Source organism: Calidris pugnax, unplaced genomic scaffold (assembly GCF_001431845.1).
Source record: "Calidris pugnax isolate Ruff unplaced genomic scaffold, ASM143184v1 scaffold45, whole genome shotgun sequence".
Lineage (NCBI taxonomy): Eukaryota > Metazoa > Chordata > Aves > Charadriiformes > Scolopacidae > Calidris > Calidris pugnax.
In genome coordinates this window covers 931880-949111 of record NW_015090764.1, presented here as the reverse complement: position 1 = coordinate 949111, position 17232 = coordinate 931880, and the positions used below count along the sequence as shown (strand labels likewise).

The following is a 17232-nucleotide window of genomic DNA, read 5'->3' as shown; positions in this document are numbered from 1 at the left end:
CGCCTCCCTTCGGGCTTTTACCGGCTCCTCCGCGGGTCGGCGGCCCGGGCGCTGTGACAGGCGGGCGGACACCCCCGAGCTCCGCCACGGAGCCGCCTCCTTCCTCTCCCCCTCCCCGGGCCCTCCCCACAGGCGCCGGCCCCGGCCCCGGGCCGCCCCGCCCTCCTCTCGCGAGAGGCGGCGGCCCCGCCATTCTCCCGGCCCGGGGCCGGCGGCCCCGCCTCGTCGCCCCCGGGGCTGCCCGCAGGGAGGCGCCCTCTCGCCCGTTACATGGCGGCCCCGCCGCCGGAGGAGCTGCGCGGGTGACAAACGGCCGGAGCGGCGCCTCGAGCGCGGGGCGGGAGGCTGAGGTAGGGCAGCGCCCGCTGAGGGCGGCGGGAGGAGGCCTGGCCCCGGGGGGATCCGCGGGCCTTCCCGCCATGGCGCTGAGGGGCCGGCGGGGTCTATCCCGGCGCCCCCACTTTGGTAAGTGGGGTGTAAAGGTTCGCCCCGCTGAGGGCGGCAGCGGGAGGCCTGGCCCCGGGGGATCCACGGGCCATCCCCCACCCTGAGGCGACGAAGCCTTCCCGCCATGGCGCTGAGGGGCCGGTGGGGTCTAACCCGGCGCCCCCGCCTTGGAAAGTGGGGTGTAAAGAGCTGTCCCTCACAGAGGTTCGCCCCGCTGAGGGCGGCGGCGGGAGGCCTGGCCCCGGGGGATCCGCGGGCCTTCCCCACCCTGAGGCGATGAAGCCTTCCCGCCATGGCGCTGAGGGGCCGGTGGGGTCTATCCCGGCGCCCCCGCCTTGGAAAGTGGGGTGTAAAGAGCTGTCCCCAGAGAAGTTGGCCCCGCTGAGGCGGTGGGTGAAGGGGAGCAGGGGAGGTTGAACCCCGAAGGGTTGGGGGGATGGAAACCCACCGCTGTCTCCAGCGGGACAGGGCCGGAGGGTGACAGGGGGTCCCTCAGTGCAGGCTTTGCTGTGGAGGCCGCCGAGAGTAGGCTGACAGGGAGCGTGAGCTGCCAAAAACGCATCTGAGCTTCAGACCCATCAAAGTGCAGCCTCAGATTTCCCTGCCCTGATTACACGCCAGGTAAGGCAGGCATTAATTGGACTTAGGGTCTCTTGGCTGAAGGCAGCTGGTTTCTGCAGCACCCTGGTGCAACCGGCTAGAAATCCTGTGGCTGCCTAAATTAAGCAGCCACAAAAACCCCCATAGCCTTTCTCGAACTATTAAATAATACAGTTGATCTGTTCATTCTTGTTATTTATGTATATAGATACTAAAATCCTCACAAGAAAATGCAGGGGAGGCAATTAGGGAGCGGGATTATTATTTTTTTTTTCCTTGTTTCTGCATAAAAACCATCTTTAGTGGAGGAGTTAATTTACTTGAACTCATCATGCAACATCTCTACCTCTACCGGAAACACTGTGCAGAGCCACGTTGCTGCACACTTTGCAGTTGGTGTATTTTCATGGTTTTCTTCTTCAGAAAAAAAAAAAAAAGCTGGCATTTCTTAACAAGGGATAGTTTCTCTTGTTAGAATATCACGAAGCCACTTGGACTTTGACGAGCAAATGTTGTCTTCACAGGGTCCTTTCAGCGTGCAGTGTGACTTCTGCCCCTCCGCTCCCAGAGCATGGCTGGATCACATCAATAAAATAGCAATTTCCCAAATTTTGTATCCTCGGGGTGCACACTGAAAAATTTCATTTCGTGTCATTTCTGTCCACGGAAAAGGTGGGGTCTTTTAAGTTGCCAGAACATGCAGTTTGCTTGTTATGTACAAAACAGTGAAAAGGCAGACAGCCCCTTCGTGCTGTTCATTTGCATGCCCCGTCTTCCACCTGGAAGAAATACCTGTTCTTTAGGACATAGTGCTTTGAAATAGGATATGGCCTGAAATCTTTATTGTAACGTGTTTGGCTTCAAAAGAGACTCTCCTGGGTTGGGAAGGAAGGTGTGCTAGTGGGTTGATCGTTAAAAATAATGAAATTTGGTAAGCTACTAAGGTTAAACAAATAATAAGGTTAAGGATAAATGACATCAGGTCTATTCTCCCACTGTGTTTTGTCTATCCTGCAGCCCTACAAAAAGATCATTTGGTGGAATTATGGCAGCAAAAAAAAAAAAAATACTATGTTTTCTCCATGTTCTGCTTTACTATTACTGTTAAAGTCAGCAGCACGCTATAGTTGAACCATTTTAGTCTCACTAGTTGAAATATCTTTACTGATTATGTAACAGCTAAATCAAAGTTTCTGACTTTTTTAAGTCTCTCTTTGATCTGTAGAAGCTTACTCGTCTAAACATGCCCCAGAGTGAAATGAAAGGTTCCTACCAACCACTCATCCAACAGCTCTCGAGGTGTGTGTGGAGAAAGTGTCCACGGCACTATCGCGGTGTTAACTCCTCTCGCATCTTTTCCAACTCACTGCAGCTCCCTTTGCTCGGACACACTCTGATCAAAGGACGCTCGCTCCCATTTCTTGGTTCTTCCAGAGGCACGCTTAATTATCCCTATCTATTCATAGTCTAAACATTCAGCATTAATAACTACGCGGGTTGCTTCAGGGCAGAGCTTGCCGCGTTTGTTATCGACAATAGGCAATGAGAATTAATTGTCTCTCATTAATTCAGTGGGGAACAACTTACTTCGTGCGGCTTTAAAAGCAGGAGATGGCGTCGTGATGTGGCAGTCGTGGAGAGAAGCGGGTGGTTCTTGCTCTCACCATCACTTGTGCACCGCAGTCCCCTCCGCTTGCCGGCTCCGTGGTTGCAAACCACAGCTCCAGTCCTGGCACCGGTGCCCGCCAGCCTGCTCCCGGTGCGGAGCTCGCAGGGCTCTTGCACAGACACAGCAGACCTCCCACGGGATTTCTGCTGCGCCCAACGGAGCTGGCATCTCGACAGTCTGTAGCTTGTCCAGACACAGCCCCGCGTTGTCACACCCCGTTCGTGCCTGGGTTCTGAATCACGGCGATAGACTTGTGCTCACAGGCAGAACTCACGGCGGGTCTTGCGCTCTGGATAGTTCAAAAATGAATATCCACCAGTAATTTTGCATAAATGAGTAGTGCCATTCAGTTCATGACGATGGAGGCCTTTCTACCCTAGGCAAGGCTAGGAAATGTTTTAAAATAAATACATACACCAGTTACCAGAAAACTCTGCTAGAAACTGTGACAACCGTTAATGGCACTGCTGCCACTTAATTGCATTTGTCCCCAGGATAATTCAGGCTGTTTTTCTTTGATTCCAAAGACTATGTGGCTATAACTTGGAAGTAAACAAGCATGAAATCAGCATGGTCACAGCCTGTCATCCTCAGGCTTCACCCTTCCATTGGCCAATGGCTGAGAGAACCTCATAAATTTCAGAATATTCCACAGCTTGTCTGCATTAAAGAATCTGATTTAGAGGCTTAATCTCCATAGGTTTTATGATTCATCACTTTTGCTAGACAAGGAGAAATATGAAATATGGCCCATGTGCACTGCTGGAACTCCACAGACATTAGACATCTATCATCAACTACCACTTGTACTCTACTTCTTAAGTATTAATATCTCTCATTATTGAATTCCTCACAGTCTTTAAATGCATTGCTCTTCTCAACAACTCAGTGAGGTCAGGAAGAACCTGTCACAGTTTGGAAAGTGAACAAAGAGGCTGTTGTGCTCTGGGCCCACAGGAAGACAGCGACAGAGAAACCGAGCACATCTCTTGTCAATACTTTGCCAGGACCCTGACCCATGGCTTCGTGCTGCTTTCCATTTGCACACTGTTTGTTTGCTAATAAAAATTAATACAGAATGTTCCCACTTGATGACATCTCAGCTGTCAAAATACACTAAGGAATGAGCTGCTGTTTAAAATCATTTTATAGACAAGTAGGTGGGCCCTGACTACTTCCAAAGTAGAGCTGAAGACCGTATTTTACAGCGTTCCTAAAGATGAGCTGTCACAACATGTTGGTAATGCAGGCTGGGGGTGAATTCGTTTTGGATCTTTGTATTTTCTCATAAAAGGCTGTGCTGCTCTTACTATCTGCACCACAAATTCCAACAACTGCTTTATGAATTCATCTGCACTTGAATTTTATCCTTCAGAGCATCGCAGTTTATCTAGGGTCTTCATTTATATTCATCAGTGAGGAGGAAAATGAAATCTAGCTTTAATTCAAAGACTAATTTAGATTTCAGTATATGATTAACATTCCACATACAATTACTGCCATCAAAGTCAGGCATATGCATAAATCTTTGCAGGACTAGGGCCAAAACATTTTAAAGTATCCACTTATTAAATACATTTTATATAAGGAATTATTCTTATCTATTATTTATGCAAGGGCCTTAACTAGGTAAATCTTGACACAGCTAAGTCTCTCTCTCTATTATTATTCATTTTCTTACTTTTCATCTGGCTTCTACTATACACACTGTTATCTAATTCTGCCAGCACTTGGGTATGAACACAGCTCATTAACTGTAAATACAATCTTATTCTGCACAAGTGTTGGTAGGAGCAGCAGAAGCATTCAGCAAACAATCTCAAAAACTAAGTTTTCAGGAAAACATGCAACAACTCCAACAGGTAACAGCACCAACTGTAAAATTTGGAAAAATAAACACCACTAAATCATAAAAAGCTATCCTAAATTAAAGATTATTGGAATAGATTCAGGAAAAACACTAATTTTTGCATTAAAATACCATCATTCAGCTACAGCAAACGAAGTTCAACTATTCCACTTAAGACAGAATGGAATCACCAGAACTTTAATACTATATTTTTGGCATGCAATATGTACATAATTAAACAGTTAACAAACATGTACAAGTGCAGTATACCCAAGGTAAATGCAGTCTCGCTGTGGATCGTGTCTATCAGTATATTCACAGTACCGGTCATCACATTTGCTAACAAGAAAAACAGTAATTGATTTTTATTAATAGCGCTAATCAGGCAAACGTGTGCCAGTTTGCCATCCCTTCCCGTGGGCACGGCCTCCGCTTCGTGCCTTGTGCCGGTACCAGGGGGTTTGACAACATCCCAGCAACTGGGCACGCTGGACCCCTTCACAAGCAGCTTTGTGAACACCAACGTGAGATCCGTCACCACAAACCAGGTGAAGAAAGTGAGGGAGTGAGCCAGCACCCACAGGCAGTAGGAGAGGTTGGCCATCCGGCGGGACACGGCGTCCCCCTGCGCTTGCGACACGTGAAGGAGCAGGAAGAGCAGGAGAACCACCAGCACCAAGAACCGCGCCGCCGCCATCCAGGCTCTGACGGAGCTCCTGAGCTTCAGCAGATACAGCCCCACCTGGACACTCGCCATGTATATGGCTAAATACCCCAAAAGAGAGAGCAGTCCTTCCCTGTTGGCGTTTAAAAAGCCAACCCTCGTATCTCTGCCGTCGCTCCCGTGCAGGATAAACATCTTCAGAGAGGTAGTGTTAAGAACAAGCTGATAAAATACAGCCAGATTTATAGCAATGATCCAAGATTTATTTTTCGGAAATACGGCTAAGAGTAGAGATGCTGCAAGCCTCACAAAGGCTAAGGTAAAGAAAAAATTCCAGTGCACTCCATACTCTGAAGTGTGTTCATGGTAGTCTATAGATTTAACGCTAAGCAGTCGCCCGACGCCGAGGAAAATCAGTGGCCAAACGGAAAAGAACTGCTTGGCCAGATTGGAAAATTTTGGTTGTGTCACGTAAGACTTTTGTCTGACTTCAGGACAAACGAGGGCGTTACCAAAAATAAAAGCTCCAACCCCCAAATCCATAACTCCCGTTCCATAGGTCTCGGTTTTGGCGTATCGCCTTGGGTACTGCGGGAAATCCACCGCTAAAATGCTGATGGCTGTCAACAGATTGACATAAACACGGAACACGGTTATTGCTGGAATGTATTCTGCATCCAAGTACGTCTTCTGGAATTCTTGTACAATTTGCCTAAAAGGCACCCTGCTCTCGCGTTTTCTTTGGCTGTATATTTTAGAAAATATTCCGGCACAGAAGGCTGCGATGATAATTGGCACGAAAAAGATGACTGGAGACAGGACTGTACAGGAGAGCACCAGAGGAGACACCAGCAGGAGGAAGTCCAGCAGCAGGCTGTGTTTCCTTGAGCTCAAAGGTTTCCCATAGTGCAGGTAATACAAAATGAGGAGGAGTCCCCTGCAGAGCAGGCAGAGCGGGGCCAGGGACAAGCCCAGGGAAATTTCCAGCAAACTAGTTCCATTTAAGTTGCTGATAAAGGCTTCCTTCAGGTGCTTGTGTGACATCCTTCCTTCCTCCTCTGAAATCACAAACGTGAACTTGAGTCAGTTTTGTGAAACGGGGGGGCCTTAGAACTCCATCAAAAATCAGTCTTACGGTTAATTAACGGTTCGTTAAAGCATACATGGATTTCAGAAGCCATCTGGGTTTGTTACTCTGCCATCTAAAGAACATGGACCAGCCCTGGTGACACCCAGGAGATGGACCAGAGGCACTTGCAAGACGTGACCGAGTCCCATCGTTACAAACCTTGCTCTGTTCCAACAAAAATCTTACCCTATTTTTGCTGAAGATCTCTAAATAGCAAATGCTCCGTTGAATATTCACATTGTGAATAATCTGTCTGTCCCCATCTACGGAATGCACTTAGTCATGGCGCAAATGAAATGGATGAAAATGAAAATGAAAACTGGGACGCTAATGAAGTTTCTGTTGCCTGGGCAGCAGAGAGAGCGCCGTAAAACCATCAGCTAAAATCCCACTTAAAGCAGAACATCACAATATCCTTGTTAAAGAAGTCGCAGCCCCGCAGTGACCCTCCCAGGCCAGGGACTCCCCTCCCGCGGGACCTGTTTCAGGAGAATAACATGTTAAATTAGAAAAGCGTTAATTAGAAGGTCAGAATTGCGGGTTTGGCTCTGTAACCCGGCTGTGAGTAGCAGCAAGGCCGTTGGTAGCCACCCTGGCTCTCTCGCTCGCCCGCCCCGTCCCGCCCCGTCCCTCCCATCGCGGGGCCTCCCGCCGGACACCGGGGGATGGCTGTCGGAGGGGGGAAGGAACAAACCCGCATTTCAGCGCCGCCGTCCCCCGCAGAGCCCCGCAGGAAACCCCCCCCCCGGAGGTCGCCGCCGTCCCGGTTCCCGCCTCGGGTAAACTCCGGCCGCGCTCCCCGCCCGCACTTTCGCGCCGGGAACCGGCCCTGCTTTTCCGCCGCCGCCGATTCGCCACCGGCCGCCGCCGCCGCCTCCGGTAGCCCCCGCCCCGGCTCCGCCTCCGCCCGCACCGCGCTGCCCTCGGCCCGCGCCGCCCGCGGTGAGTGTCCCCGGCCCGGTCCCGGCATAGCGCGCCCACCCCCGCCGCCCGGAGCCCGCCCTTCACCCCCCGGGAAGGGCCCTGTCCCCCGGCAGCCCCCGGAGCCCGGCCCGGGAACGCGTGGGCTTGCGGTGGCCCCGTGGCGAGGCCCTGGGGTGGGGGGAACGGGCCCGTTGGGAGTGACCTTGGAGCCCGGGCGAATGTGGGATTGTGCCCTGGCAAAGGCGCGGGGAGGGGGGGTGGTGGTGGAAAGGCTGCATCAGCAGGGAGCTGAGATGGCCTGTGTCCTCTGGGAACTGGTTTAACTGGCACAGGGAACTCCGCTGCCAGCTACGACCAACACCTCTCCTCGGGAGGAACAACAGCTCAAAGGCAGAGGGGGTTTGGGTGAAGGTTGTGTGTGCCCTGAGCTCTGGTTGTGGATTGGAGTGATCTCTAAGCAGTGTTTTCATGCCAGGTAAGAACAGCTTAGGAATGCAATAAGAATGGAATAAGAATTGGGAATAGAACAGAATTGGGAATAGAACAGAATTGGGAATAGAACAGAATTAGGAATAGAAGAGATGAGATGGTAGTTTCAGCAAGAAGACAGAATTCTTCCTGGCTATGTGAATGGGATCTCTGTGTTTATCACAGAAATTTGGGCTTGACTCACCTTGGGTTGGGTGCCGCCGATTTTCAGAGGAAACGGGACGATAACAGGCAGCATTATCTTGTTTCTGCTGCAATACGAAACTTCTCTGAGTCACTCCTTTCCCAAAAGCACTAGCTTCTCGGACGCTGTCAGACCCACAAATCTTTCCCATTTGTCCCAATAGGAGGAATTTAACAAAAGCAAAGTTGCGATTTCTTGCCAAGAAACCTTGCTTTAGTAATTAAAGAGAAACAAAGTATTTTATTCCTGCAGTAAGGAATTATTCCCTCCAAATAAGCTTTATTTACAGAATATATGACTGTTACTGATAGTGCAGGAGGGCTTTCTAGCTCCAGCATTACTTGAGCCCCCTGGGACCAGTACTTCTGTCTGAAACCTTTGGGCTCTGCTTACGGAACCCTCTGGAGAATGATGTGTCTGGTTATTTTGTTCTAAATGTCTTTTTTTAATTTATTTTTTCTTTTGTTTAAGCGTTCTTCAGTCTGATTTGAATGAAATACCCCAGAGAAAAGGCCCTCTCCAGCGTTTCCGTCCACAGGGCTGGACAAGATGCCAAAGCAGGTAAAAAGAAAACCAGGAATTGTGTGTGCTAATTAAATTTTACTGCCAGGAAAGAATTTTTGGCGCGTTTCCATGCAGTCAAGATTAGGTAACTACTAATGCATATTCACCCCTACTTCATTAATTGCCTGGGCCTATTAACTGTGTGGTTTTGAGCTGTGTTACTAACACCAGCTAGTGATTTTTGTTATGCCATTGGCTTTAACGGGGCAGGTGTTAACGCGGGCAGCAAGCACGTCCCTAAGGGTGATGGTTCAGTACAATTAATGCACACTCGAGGTGTAGGTATGCAGTGTAGGTATCAGAAGTGATAATAAGCCCTTCCTCAGGTCTTGCAGGATCAGCTGCACGCTGGACTTAAGATCTCAGCAGCTGCCAGCGTAACACAGGGAACACGCGGGAGAGCACAGGGCGACTGGCAGAAATTCATCTTGTCAGAGTATTTCATAATTGTGTGTCTGTTCCCTGTGAGAGCAGCAAGCTCCTTAATGGGCATCCAGAGTGAAATAACAGAAATCACTTAAATGGCAATGCTTACCTGCATTCCTAAAGCTTTTTTTTTTTCCCCTTAAATGGCAATGCTTACCTGCATTCCTAAGCTTTTGGTTTTTTTACTTTGCTGTGTAAAATTTTATATTACTGGAAATGAACTACTTATGCTGTCTGCAAAAGACAATAATGCTCCTAAATGAGTACAGTATTGTAGCTTTATTTTTTTTTTTTAAGAAATGTGTTAATGGGATTTTGCAGTGTATTTTCTCTTGTATTAATGAGCTTGGCTCACGTAGTGGGAATGCTGCTAACTAAATTTAGCACTTTTTCTGTATAAACAAGGTGATACTGTTCATTGACTTGGTTAACTTCTAAAGAATTGCAGATTTATGCTACTAAATACAAATGAGTAGGGTTACTTTGAAGGAGTTTCTGTCAAGGAGAAAGGGAACAGAAAAGGAATATCCAGAAAGCAAAAATCAGGACTGGCATCTTTTCCTTTCTTTATTTTCCCCTCTCTCCTTCTCCCCAGAAATGACAGAGAGGACCTGAAATCTCTCTTCTGGCTAAGTTTTCCATTACGTTTGTACAACAAATGTGTCCTTCCAACTAATATCCTCAAGGACATGGGAGCCCAGAGGCTAAGATTTAAATGCTTTAAGTGATTCAAAGGGGACAATTCTTCACCTACTGCAGCCCAGCTCTTGTAACACCACCATTGCTTTCCCCTGGCTGTAACCTCTGCACTCTGCAACTTTACTCTTGGGGCCATCAGTCTCTACTCCAAAAATGACAGTCTCTGCTAGGAAAACTGCATCTGTGCTGGACCATGGAGCTTTTGGCTCTACCTTGGCTTCTGCAGCCAGTCCTTCCTGCTTCCCATGGCCGTGACAGCGTTTGCATCCAATGTGTGACATTCCTAGGCTCAGAAATACACCAGTTAAGAACACCCTAAAAGTGTGTCTGTGCTGAACGGCCTGCAAAATTGCAAGTGCCAGGTAGTGTGAGTCTAAGGACACATTCTTTCCAAGTGCCTTTGCTTACAGTTAGAATTACCAGAGTTTAATTCAGTTTACAGACGGCGTTGTCAGGCTGCCATCTCTCATACGCTCATCTCTCCTTTCTAAAACCAGAGCACCCCATGGGAACCACTGATGCAGGGGGAGGGCAACTGGGAGGAAGAGTAGCTCAAACATACTAAGTTATGACTCCCCTTGAGACTGAACTTGTGTTACGTGGAGGCAGTAGAAGAGCTATAAACTCTAGTGGATGAGGTGAAAGTCCAGCTTCATTCAGCCTTTGGTCCTGATCTCACATTCCCTCCAGGAAAATGGCCAAAAAGAAGACTCCATCATCCAGAATGACCTCAGTGAATCGTTTGAAGAAGAAGTTAGAGCGTTCCTCAGTGATGAAGAGAAACTGCACCTTTTTGATGACCTCACAAAAGTTAATCCAGTGACAACTACAACAGGTAAGAGCCAGGGCTGTATCTCCTGAGGAGCCACTTTCCCTGGTAGCTACTAATATAAGGTAGTTACTGTTCTCATCACATTAATAGTACCGTGAACATAGTAGTTAAAGATTCAAAGCCTATTAAAACCTATTCAAAGCCTTAGAAAGTTCCTTTTGGCTTGGCTGAATTTTTTTTCCAAATGCTTTTATTGTAGATGTAGCTGTGCTGAGCCCTTATCAAGCTGTGCAGGCAGAGCTCACGTTTGTGGTGTTGGTCCAGGTACCAGGGTGTGGCTGAGGGTTGGTGCTGTTGAAGGACTCCTGCATGACCTTGTGATTGCAGTTTGGTTTTCGTTGAACCTGTCAGAAAACGAGGCTCTGATTTAGATTCAAAATATATCTGTGAAATTGATTTTGAAAAGTAAATTCCTCACTTGCCTGTCTCTCGTGCAAATGGGGAATTCTTGCCTCTTCTGCAGATGAACAGATTTGCTTTCTAGGACTATGCGAAACCTCATAAAAGCCCAGGATTTATTGAATGGAATAGTTAGCAGATCCCTTCAGATTTTTAAAAATAAGGGCAACTCTTAAAGACATTGTTGTGTACATGTCATGGTTGAACCCCAGCCGGCAGCTGAGCACCACGCAGCCGCTCGCTCGCTCCCCCTCAGTGGGATGGGGGGCAGAATTAGAAGGGTAAAAGTGAGAAAACCTGTGGGTTGAGATAAAGACAGTTTAATGGGTAAAGCAAAAGCTGCACACAAACAAAGCAAAACAAGGAGCTTACTCACTGCTTCACATCAAAGCAAAACAAGGAGCTTACTCACTGCTTCCCATCGCAGGCGGATGCTCAGCCATCTCCAGGAAAGGTGGGCTCCATCACAAGTAACAGTTACTGGGGAATAAAACCACCATGACTCTGAGCGAGTAACAGTTACTGGGGAATAAAACCACCATAACTCTGAGCGTCCCCCATTCCTCCTGCTTCCCCCAGCTTTATATGCTGGGCATGATGTCAGGGTGGTGTGAGGAGCAGAAAAGGCCTGGACTCTGTGCAAGCACTGCTCAGCAATGACGAAAACATCGCTGTGTCATCAACACTGTTTTCAGCACAAATCCAAAACACAGCCCCATGGTACCTACTATGGCAGTGTCAGGTTAATGATTGGACTCGATGATCTTAAAGGTCCCTTCCAGTAGACAATTCTAAGGTTAATGGTTGGACTCCATGATCTTAAAGGTCCCTTCCAGTAGGCAATTCTGTGATTCTACCATGAAGAAAATTAACTCCCAGCTGAAACCAGGACAGTATATTAGAACTATATCACTCTCTTGATCACCTCATTCTCTACTAGACCTAATAGGTAACATACCTGAAGATTTTTGTTACAGACAGACACAGGAAGAGTCAAATACACTTTTCAAAAGATGCTGACAGAATGTGTCTTTCAGTTCTGAAATGTCTTCAAGCAAGATATGCAGTAAACTTGTTCTATACAAATGCTGGCTGCAGCCTGGTGGCTTTAAATCCATTTCAGCCTGTCACCTACCTCTATTCACCTGAGCTCATGAGAGAGTACCACGTCGCACTGCGTCCTCAGGTAATCCTTGTATTTGAAATAACTGTCCTTCCGCAGAACCCAAATGTTAAGTTCGACAAAATCTATGTAAGCAAAATAATCCTAAAGAATAAAACCCATTTCTAGTGAAATATGAGTTCTGGGGAAAGAGCGGTACTGTTTGCAGATAAATGTGAGAAGACCTTTGCTGTTCATTGCTGTTGATCTGTGTAATTACTGTTCTCTTAAATACGATCATTCTATTTTATTGCCAGGATTTAAAACCTCACATCTTTGCAGTGGCTGAACAAACCTACAGAAATGTCCAAAGCCAGATAGAGCCCATCAACCAGTCTATAATTGTTAGTGGAGAAAGTGGTGCTGGGAAGGTAAGGGGATTTTTTTCTGACATTGCTCTTAAGTTTTGAGACTTACTTGTGAGCTGCAGGGGATTTTTTTCTGACATTGCTCTTAAGTTTTGAGATTTGCTTGTGAGCTGTAGTGCAGGGGGTTTCAGTGAACAAGTAAAGACAAAGAAAAGAACTTCTGCCAGAGCACAGAGCCAGTCTGCTCTAGCAAGACTCTTGAAATATGTGGAAATCATGAAGTGCTTGCTGCAGTTGAATAGCCTCTACTTGATGTAGCTGTTGGGGAGCTCATGTGGGTCTCAGCAAAGCCTATGTGGAGGCTTAGAAGAAGCAGAGAGTTCAGATCCTATCCTAGACCCTTCTGTAATGGTCTGTCCCTCTTCAGGAAGATACCCAGGATGTTTTTAAGCCTGAGAACAAAATGATTTGCTGAGTGTTAACGACTCAAAGTCTATTTATATTCAGTTCATCCTCAGCTACTAACTGTTAATTCTAGGTGAGCTTCCAGGTTGTTACATCTTGATAGAGCTGCCATTCAGCAAAGCACTCTGACTCCATTTAAATGTGTCTTTTGCACGGAAGCATGTGCACAAAAAGTTTCCACTGAACCAGAGCTATAAACCTGACACAATTACTCTGTTCAGAATCCTCACCAGCTGCATACTGTGTTTTCAGAAGCTAGGGCTGTTTCACTGGCATAACTAAAACAACATGGTAAAAACAAAGCCCTATTGTCAAGCCTCTTTCTTGCAGACCTGGACGTCTCGCTGCCTTATGAAATTCTATGCTTCTGTTGCTGCTTCAGTTATCTCCCCAAAAGGCAATGAAACTGTGGAAAGGATAGAGAAGAGAGTGTTGGATTCCAACCCTGTCATGGAAGCATTTGGTAAATGAGGCTTTTTTAATAGCTAGAAGAAGTAGTAGCCACTATGGGAATTTTCTTTGTTAACGCACAAGTTTAAGCCCTTGGTCCTCTCCTTAAAAGACAAATTCATCAAATATCACCCTTAATATCTCCATGTCCTACGTGGAAGAGTGGAACCACTCTGATCATGCTGTATCTGTCACTGGCAATTTCACAGGAAATGCATGTACCCTGCGGAATAACAACAGTAGCCGTTTTGGAAAGTATATCCAGCTTCAGTTAGACAGGTAATAATCACTGTGTAAAAACCTTATCTATTGTCTTCTTCCTTTAAATCTTTACAAGCCTATTTCTGAAGCCTGCCCTAGAATGTTTGATGTGTCTTTAGAATGGATTTTGGTTTGCTGGCAGCTTACATTATTATTAATTTTTCTTCTGTAAGCTCTCAACCTGATCTCTAAAAGAGAGCAAAGGAAAAACAGAGATGCAGTTCAGAACTCTGAATAAAATATTACATTCAGCTTGCACAAAACTGAAGGTGAACTGCAAAGAGTTCATGGTATCATGACAACACAACACCCATCAGATTCTTTGAGAAAGTTTTGTTGAAATCTCTGCTTTTTTTGCCCCTCTAGATTCCACCATCTGAGTAGTGCCTCCATTCAGACTTTCCTTTTGGAGAAAACCAGAGTTGCCTATCAGGCCCCCAACGAAAGAAACTTTCACATCTTTTATCAGGTTTGCTTTCAGTTAATTTTCCTAGATATTTCTGACAAACAGTGGGGATGAAATCACCAGCTTTACCACAGTTGTAATTTTTAATATTTAGCAGTTTTCCTATCTGCTGTGCTTCCAAATGAAATGATGCTCCCAGTGTGTCACTGTTCATTCCCTGTGAGATGTAAATACCAAAGGCAGAATTCAGTCCTTACCTTGTTTTCTGTCTCCAGATCACAAAAGGTGCCACTGCAGAGGAGAGGCTGGAATGGAACCTTCCAGAAGGGGCTGACTACCGCTGGCTGCCAAATGCTGAAAGAAGCTTAGATGGTAAAGATTAGTTTCACAGACTGTCCATTAATAACAGCTGTAACTTTAAAGGAAGGCAGACAAAAATGTGTGTGCCCTGTTAAATCCCACGAGCCAGGCTGGTCACCAGCAGCTGTTGTGCAAAGCCACCTGCGTTAATGGGATTCTTTTTAAGTTGCAGTTTGCTCAGTGAAGAGTTTTCACCTGGCTTAAACCAGCATTTTTTTGGCCTAGCAAATTTGCATCTCTGTGGCTATGTTTAGAAACTGGTTCTTCTTTGGATGTGCTTCAGCAACCCACTGCCCCACGTCAGAGCCCCACAGGCTCAGCATTAGGTCAATTATTTGGTTCTCCAGCTTGTACCATCTGCCTTCCTTGACCTCCTTTGAGGATTCCAGCTGAACTGGAGGTGGTGTCAGGCGTTGTGCTTGCCTGTCTTTGTGTGCATGGCTTTCCTTTAAATAGCACCCGTTTGGCTTTTCAGAGGACTGCTTCGAGGTGACCAGAGATGCAATGTTTCACTTGGGCATTGACCGCTCCACGCAGAACAATATTTTCAAGGTCAGGTACAAAGCATGGTCACCACAAAGCTGCTGCTGATGTTTGGAATGTCTTTTTAGTCTGGGATTTCTGCAGAAGTAAATCTGTATCGATGTATAGAGCACGGGTTGTTTGGTACTCCTGACTGCAGGGCCTGCAGCTGTGCATTAGATTGTGTAACCAAATATTAATTCTTAACTAAAAGTCTGCACCAGTGGACTTTAGTTTTCCCTCAGTAATTGCAGCATTGGGAATTAACACAAAAGCTTGGAATCTATTTGCTTTTTTTTTTTCTATTCAGAAATGTTTTGACTTGTCATACTCATGTGGGAAGGCAAAGAGGACATTGTTCTGTTTTAGAAAACTGAATGAATAATTACATTTCAGGTATTGTCAGGCCTTCTCCATCTTGGGAATGTTCAATTCTCCAATCCTGTGGATGAATCTCAGTCTTGTGAACTAGAAGAAAACGCCAAAGGTGAGGCAACGAGCACGGCGTGCTCCAGAGGGTCTTGTTCTCTGAGTGCAGATGCCCAATGGAAAGGATTGCTACGCTCTTCTGCTTGGCAGGAGACTAGCGAGGTCATGGGCAAACCAAAATTTAAGTGTGTTTTTGTTTGGTCCTTCAGGGTTTCAAAGTATCGAACAAACAAAAAGCCAGTGCTCCCCTGCTCTGAGAGAACATCCTTCCACTACAGGTCAAGGCAACTGCAACATTAGACAGTCATTTCAGGAGGATTGTTGGCAGAACCGTTACTCTTGATTGTAATCTTGCGTTGACATCATAAGGCTTCCAGAAATCTGACCCAGAGTGGAGAGCAGGGCTTTTAAAATTAAAGCTTTGAAGTTCTCATGATAAAGACTAAAACTTAGGAGACTTAGGTCTCTGCTCAAAAAAGGTGAAAAAGTAACAAAGACATACCTAGAAAGTACTCTCTAAAAACGCCTTCTTCAGTGTGGCAAACTTCTGACTTTTTTGGTATTGTTGTTTCATTTCAATAGAGTACCTGAAATTCTAGGGGTGTTGCGCATCCAAATATAGAATCTGGTCTTGCAAAGCTTTCCTCCAAATCCAAAAAATCCACATTTAAGTTGGTGATTTCATGGAAGCGTCATTTTTCTATACTATCTCTAGATCTTCCATAACTTGAAAGGGGCTGCAGCCATTTGACACTCCAGATAACCTTGCAATGTTGTTTTTTTTCTGGACAAGACTTTTTGAAGACTGCTGGAGCTTTGCTGCAGATACCTGTCGAGGAGCTACTGGAATCATTAAGAATTCGAACAATAACTGCTGGGAAACAACAACAAGTCTTCAAGAAGCCGTGCTCCAGAGCCGAGTGCGAGACGAGGAGGGACTGCCTCGCCAAAGTGATCTATGCCAAGTAAGGACGTGGAGCCCAGCTGCTCTGCTAATCCCTAGAACTTTTTTGAGGGAATAGAGAGGGATTTACTTTCCTTTGGCTTTCTGCTTGGACTCAATAGCAGCGTAACCCTCCCTTCCCTGCTCGACACACCTTTGATTCAGTTGTAGACCCTGAGAGAGCTGCAGTATCTAATAGGGAGACCTTCAGAGAACTGCTGTTTCATGCCAGCTACTGGTAAAAACAGCAGTAAAAGAGTTGTAAGCAAGCATTTTCCAACTAATCCAGTTGTCCTTGTCTGCAGATTGTTTGAATGGCTCGTTTTGGTCATAAATGAAAGCATCTATGGAGATCCTTCAGGATGGACCAGCTTCATAGGTATGGTTTGTTCCTCCCTGGTTTAACTGGGTAACCCTAAGTCCTTCAAGCTGCTCCTAAACCAAAGTGCACTGTCTTCTTCTGTGTTCCTCCCAGGTTTGTTGGATGTTTATGGTTTTGAAGCCTTCCCTGAAAACAACTTGGAACAGCTCTGTATTAACTATGCCAACGAGAAACTGCAGCAGCACTTTGTAGCACACTATCTGAAGGCACAACAGGTATTACTCTGTTAAGATCAAATGTTGAATATCTAATTTTAAAACAGCGTTTTTAATCTCTATCATTGTATTTCTTTGCTCTGATCGGATTGCAACCTTCAGCCAAGTAATTAATGCCAAAGAAATCAGTGGGAAGTGAGTAAAGATTGGGTTTGTTTTTTTTTTTAAAGAGGAGACTGTGGGGCAGTTGGTGGCATGAGACAGCTTTTTCTCCATAGGGCACTGGAACTCTGTTCCCTGTTATACAGCTCCACAGCTCTGTGCCCTGTTCAACTGTTTCCATTCCCTCAAAGAGCTGAACACTTTAAAACTAAAGTCTTGAGGTAAGAAAATGGCCTAAATTGAGATTTTCTTGGAAGCTGCTGCTTAGAACCATGTTAATTCTCTTCATCAAGTATAAATTACCTTAATGGTTGGGGAGGTTCTAGAGCTGTGCTTTGTGCAGACCCCTGTG

The 17232-nt window shown here is 46.2% G+C and overlaps 3 protein-coding genes across 6 annotated transcripts in view; 1 reads left to right on the top strand and 2 right to left on the bottom strand.

Annotated features, from left to right (window-relative positions):
* Positions 1-135, bottom strand: part of GGNBP2 (gametogenetin binding protein 2) — a 20059-nt gene extending 19924 nt beyond the window's left edge. For all 3 annotated transcript variants that reach the window (XM_014966293.1, XM_014966311.1, XM_014966302.1), the window contains exon 1: positions 22-135. The gene's annotated coding sequence lies outside the window, so the exon portion shown is untranslated. The remainder of the gene's footprint in view (positions 1-21) is intronic.
* Positions 136-1616: 1481 nt separating this feature from the next.
* Positions 1617-7138, bottom strand: PIGW (phosphatidylinositol glycan anchor biosynthesis class W). 2 transcript variants are annotated; one of them, XM_014966272.1, is made up of 2 exons: positions 7053-7138; positions 1617-6287 (listed from the first exon to the last, which is right to left on the bottom strand). In XM_014966272.1, the coding sequence occupies exon 2, from the start codon at positions 6271-6273 to the stop codon at positions 4753-4755; it is 1521 nt and encodes a 506-aa protein (XP_014821758.1). In that variant the 5' UTR covers positions 6274-6287; positions 7053-7138; the 3' UTR covers positions 1617-4752. The 2 variants fall into 2 exon arrangements, with proteins under 2 accessions (XP_014821758.1, XP_014821766.1); XM_014966280.1 differs by lacking the exon at positions 7053-7138 and adding an exon at positions 6393-6433.
* Positions 7139-7241: 103 nt separating this feature from the next.
* On the top strand, positions 7242-16793 carry LOC106894333 (unconventional myosin-XIX-like). The gene is made up of 14 exons (XM_014952988.1): positions 7242-7300; positions 8427-8516; positions 10335-10479; positions 11913-12061; positions 12295-12408; positions 13141-13273; positions 13470-13539; positions 13888-13990; positions 14203-14299; positions 14763-14839; positions 15206-15296; positions 16032-16203; positions 16487-16560; positions 16657-16793. The coding sequence occupies exons 2-14, from the start codon at positions 8505-8507 to the stop codon at positions 16791-16793; spliced, it is 1374 nt and encodes a 457-aa protein (XP_014808474.1). The 5' UTR covers positions 7242-7300; positions 8427-8504.
* Positions 16794-17232: the final 439 nt, after the last annotated feature.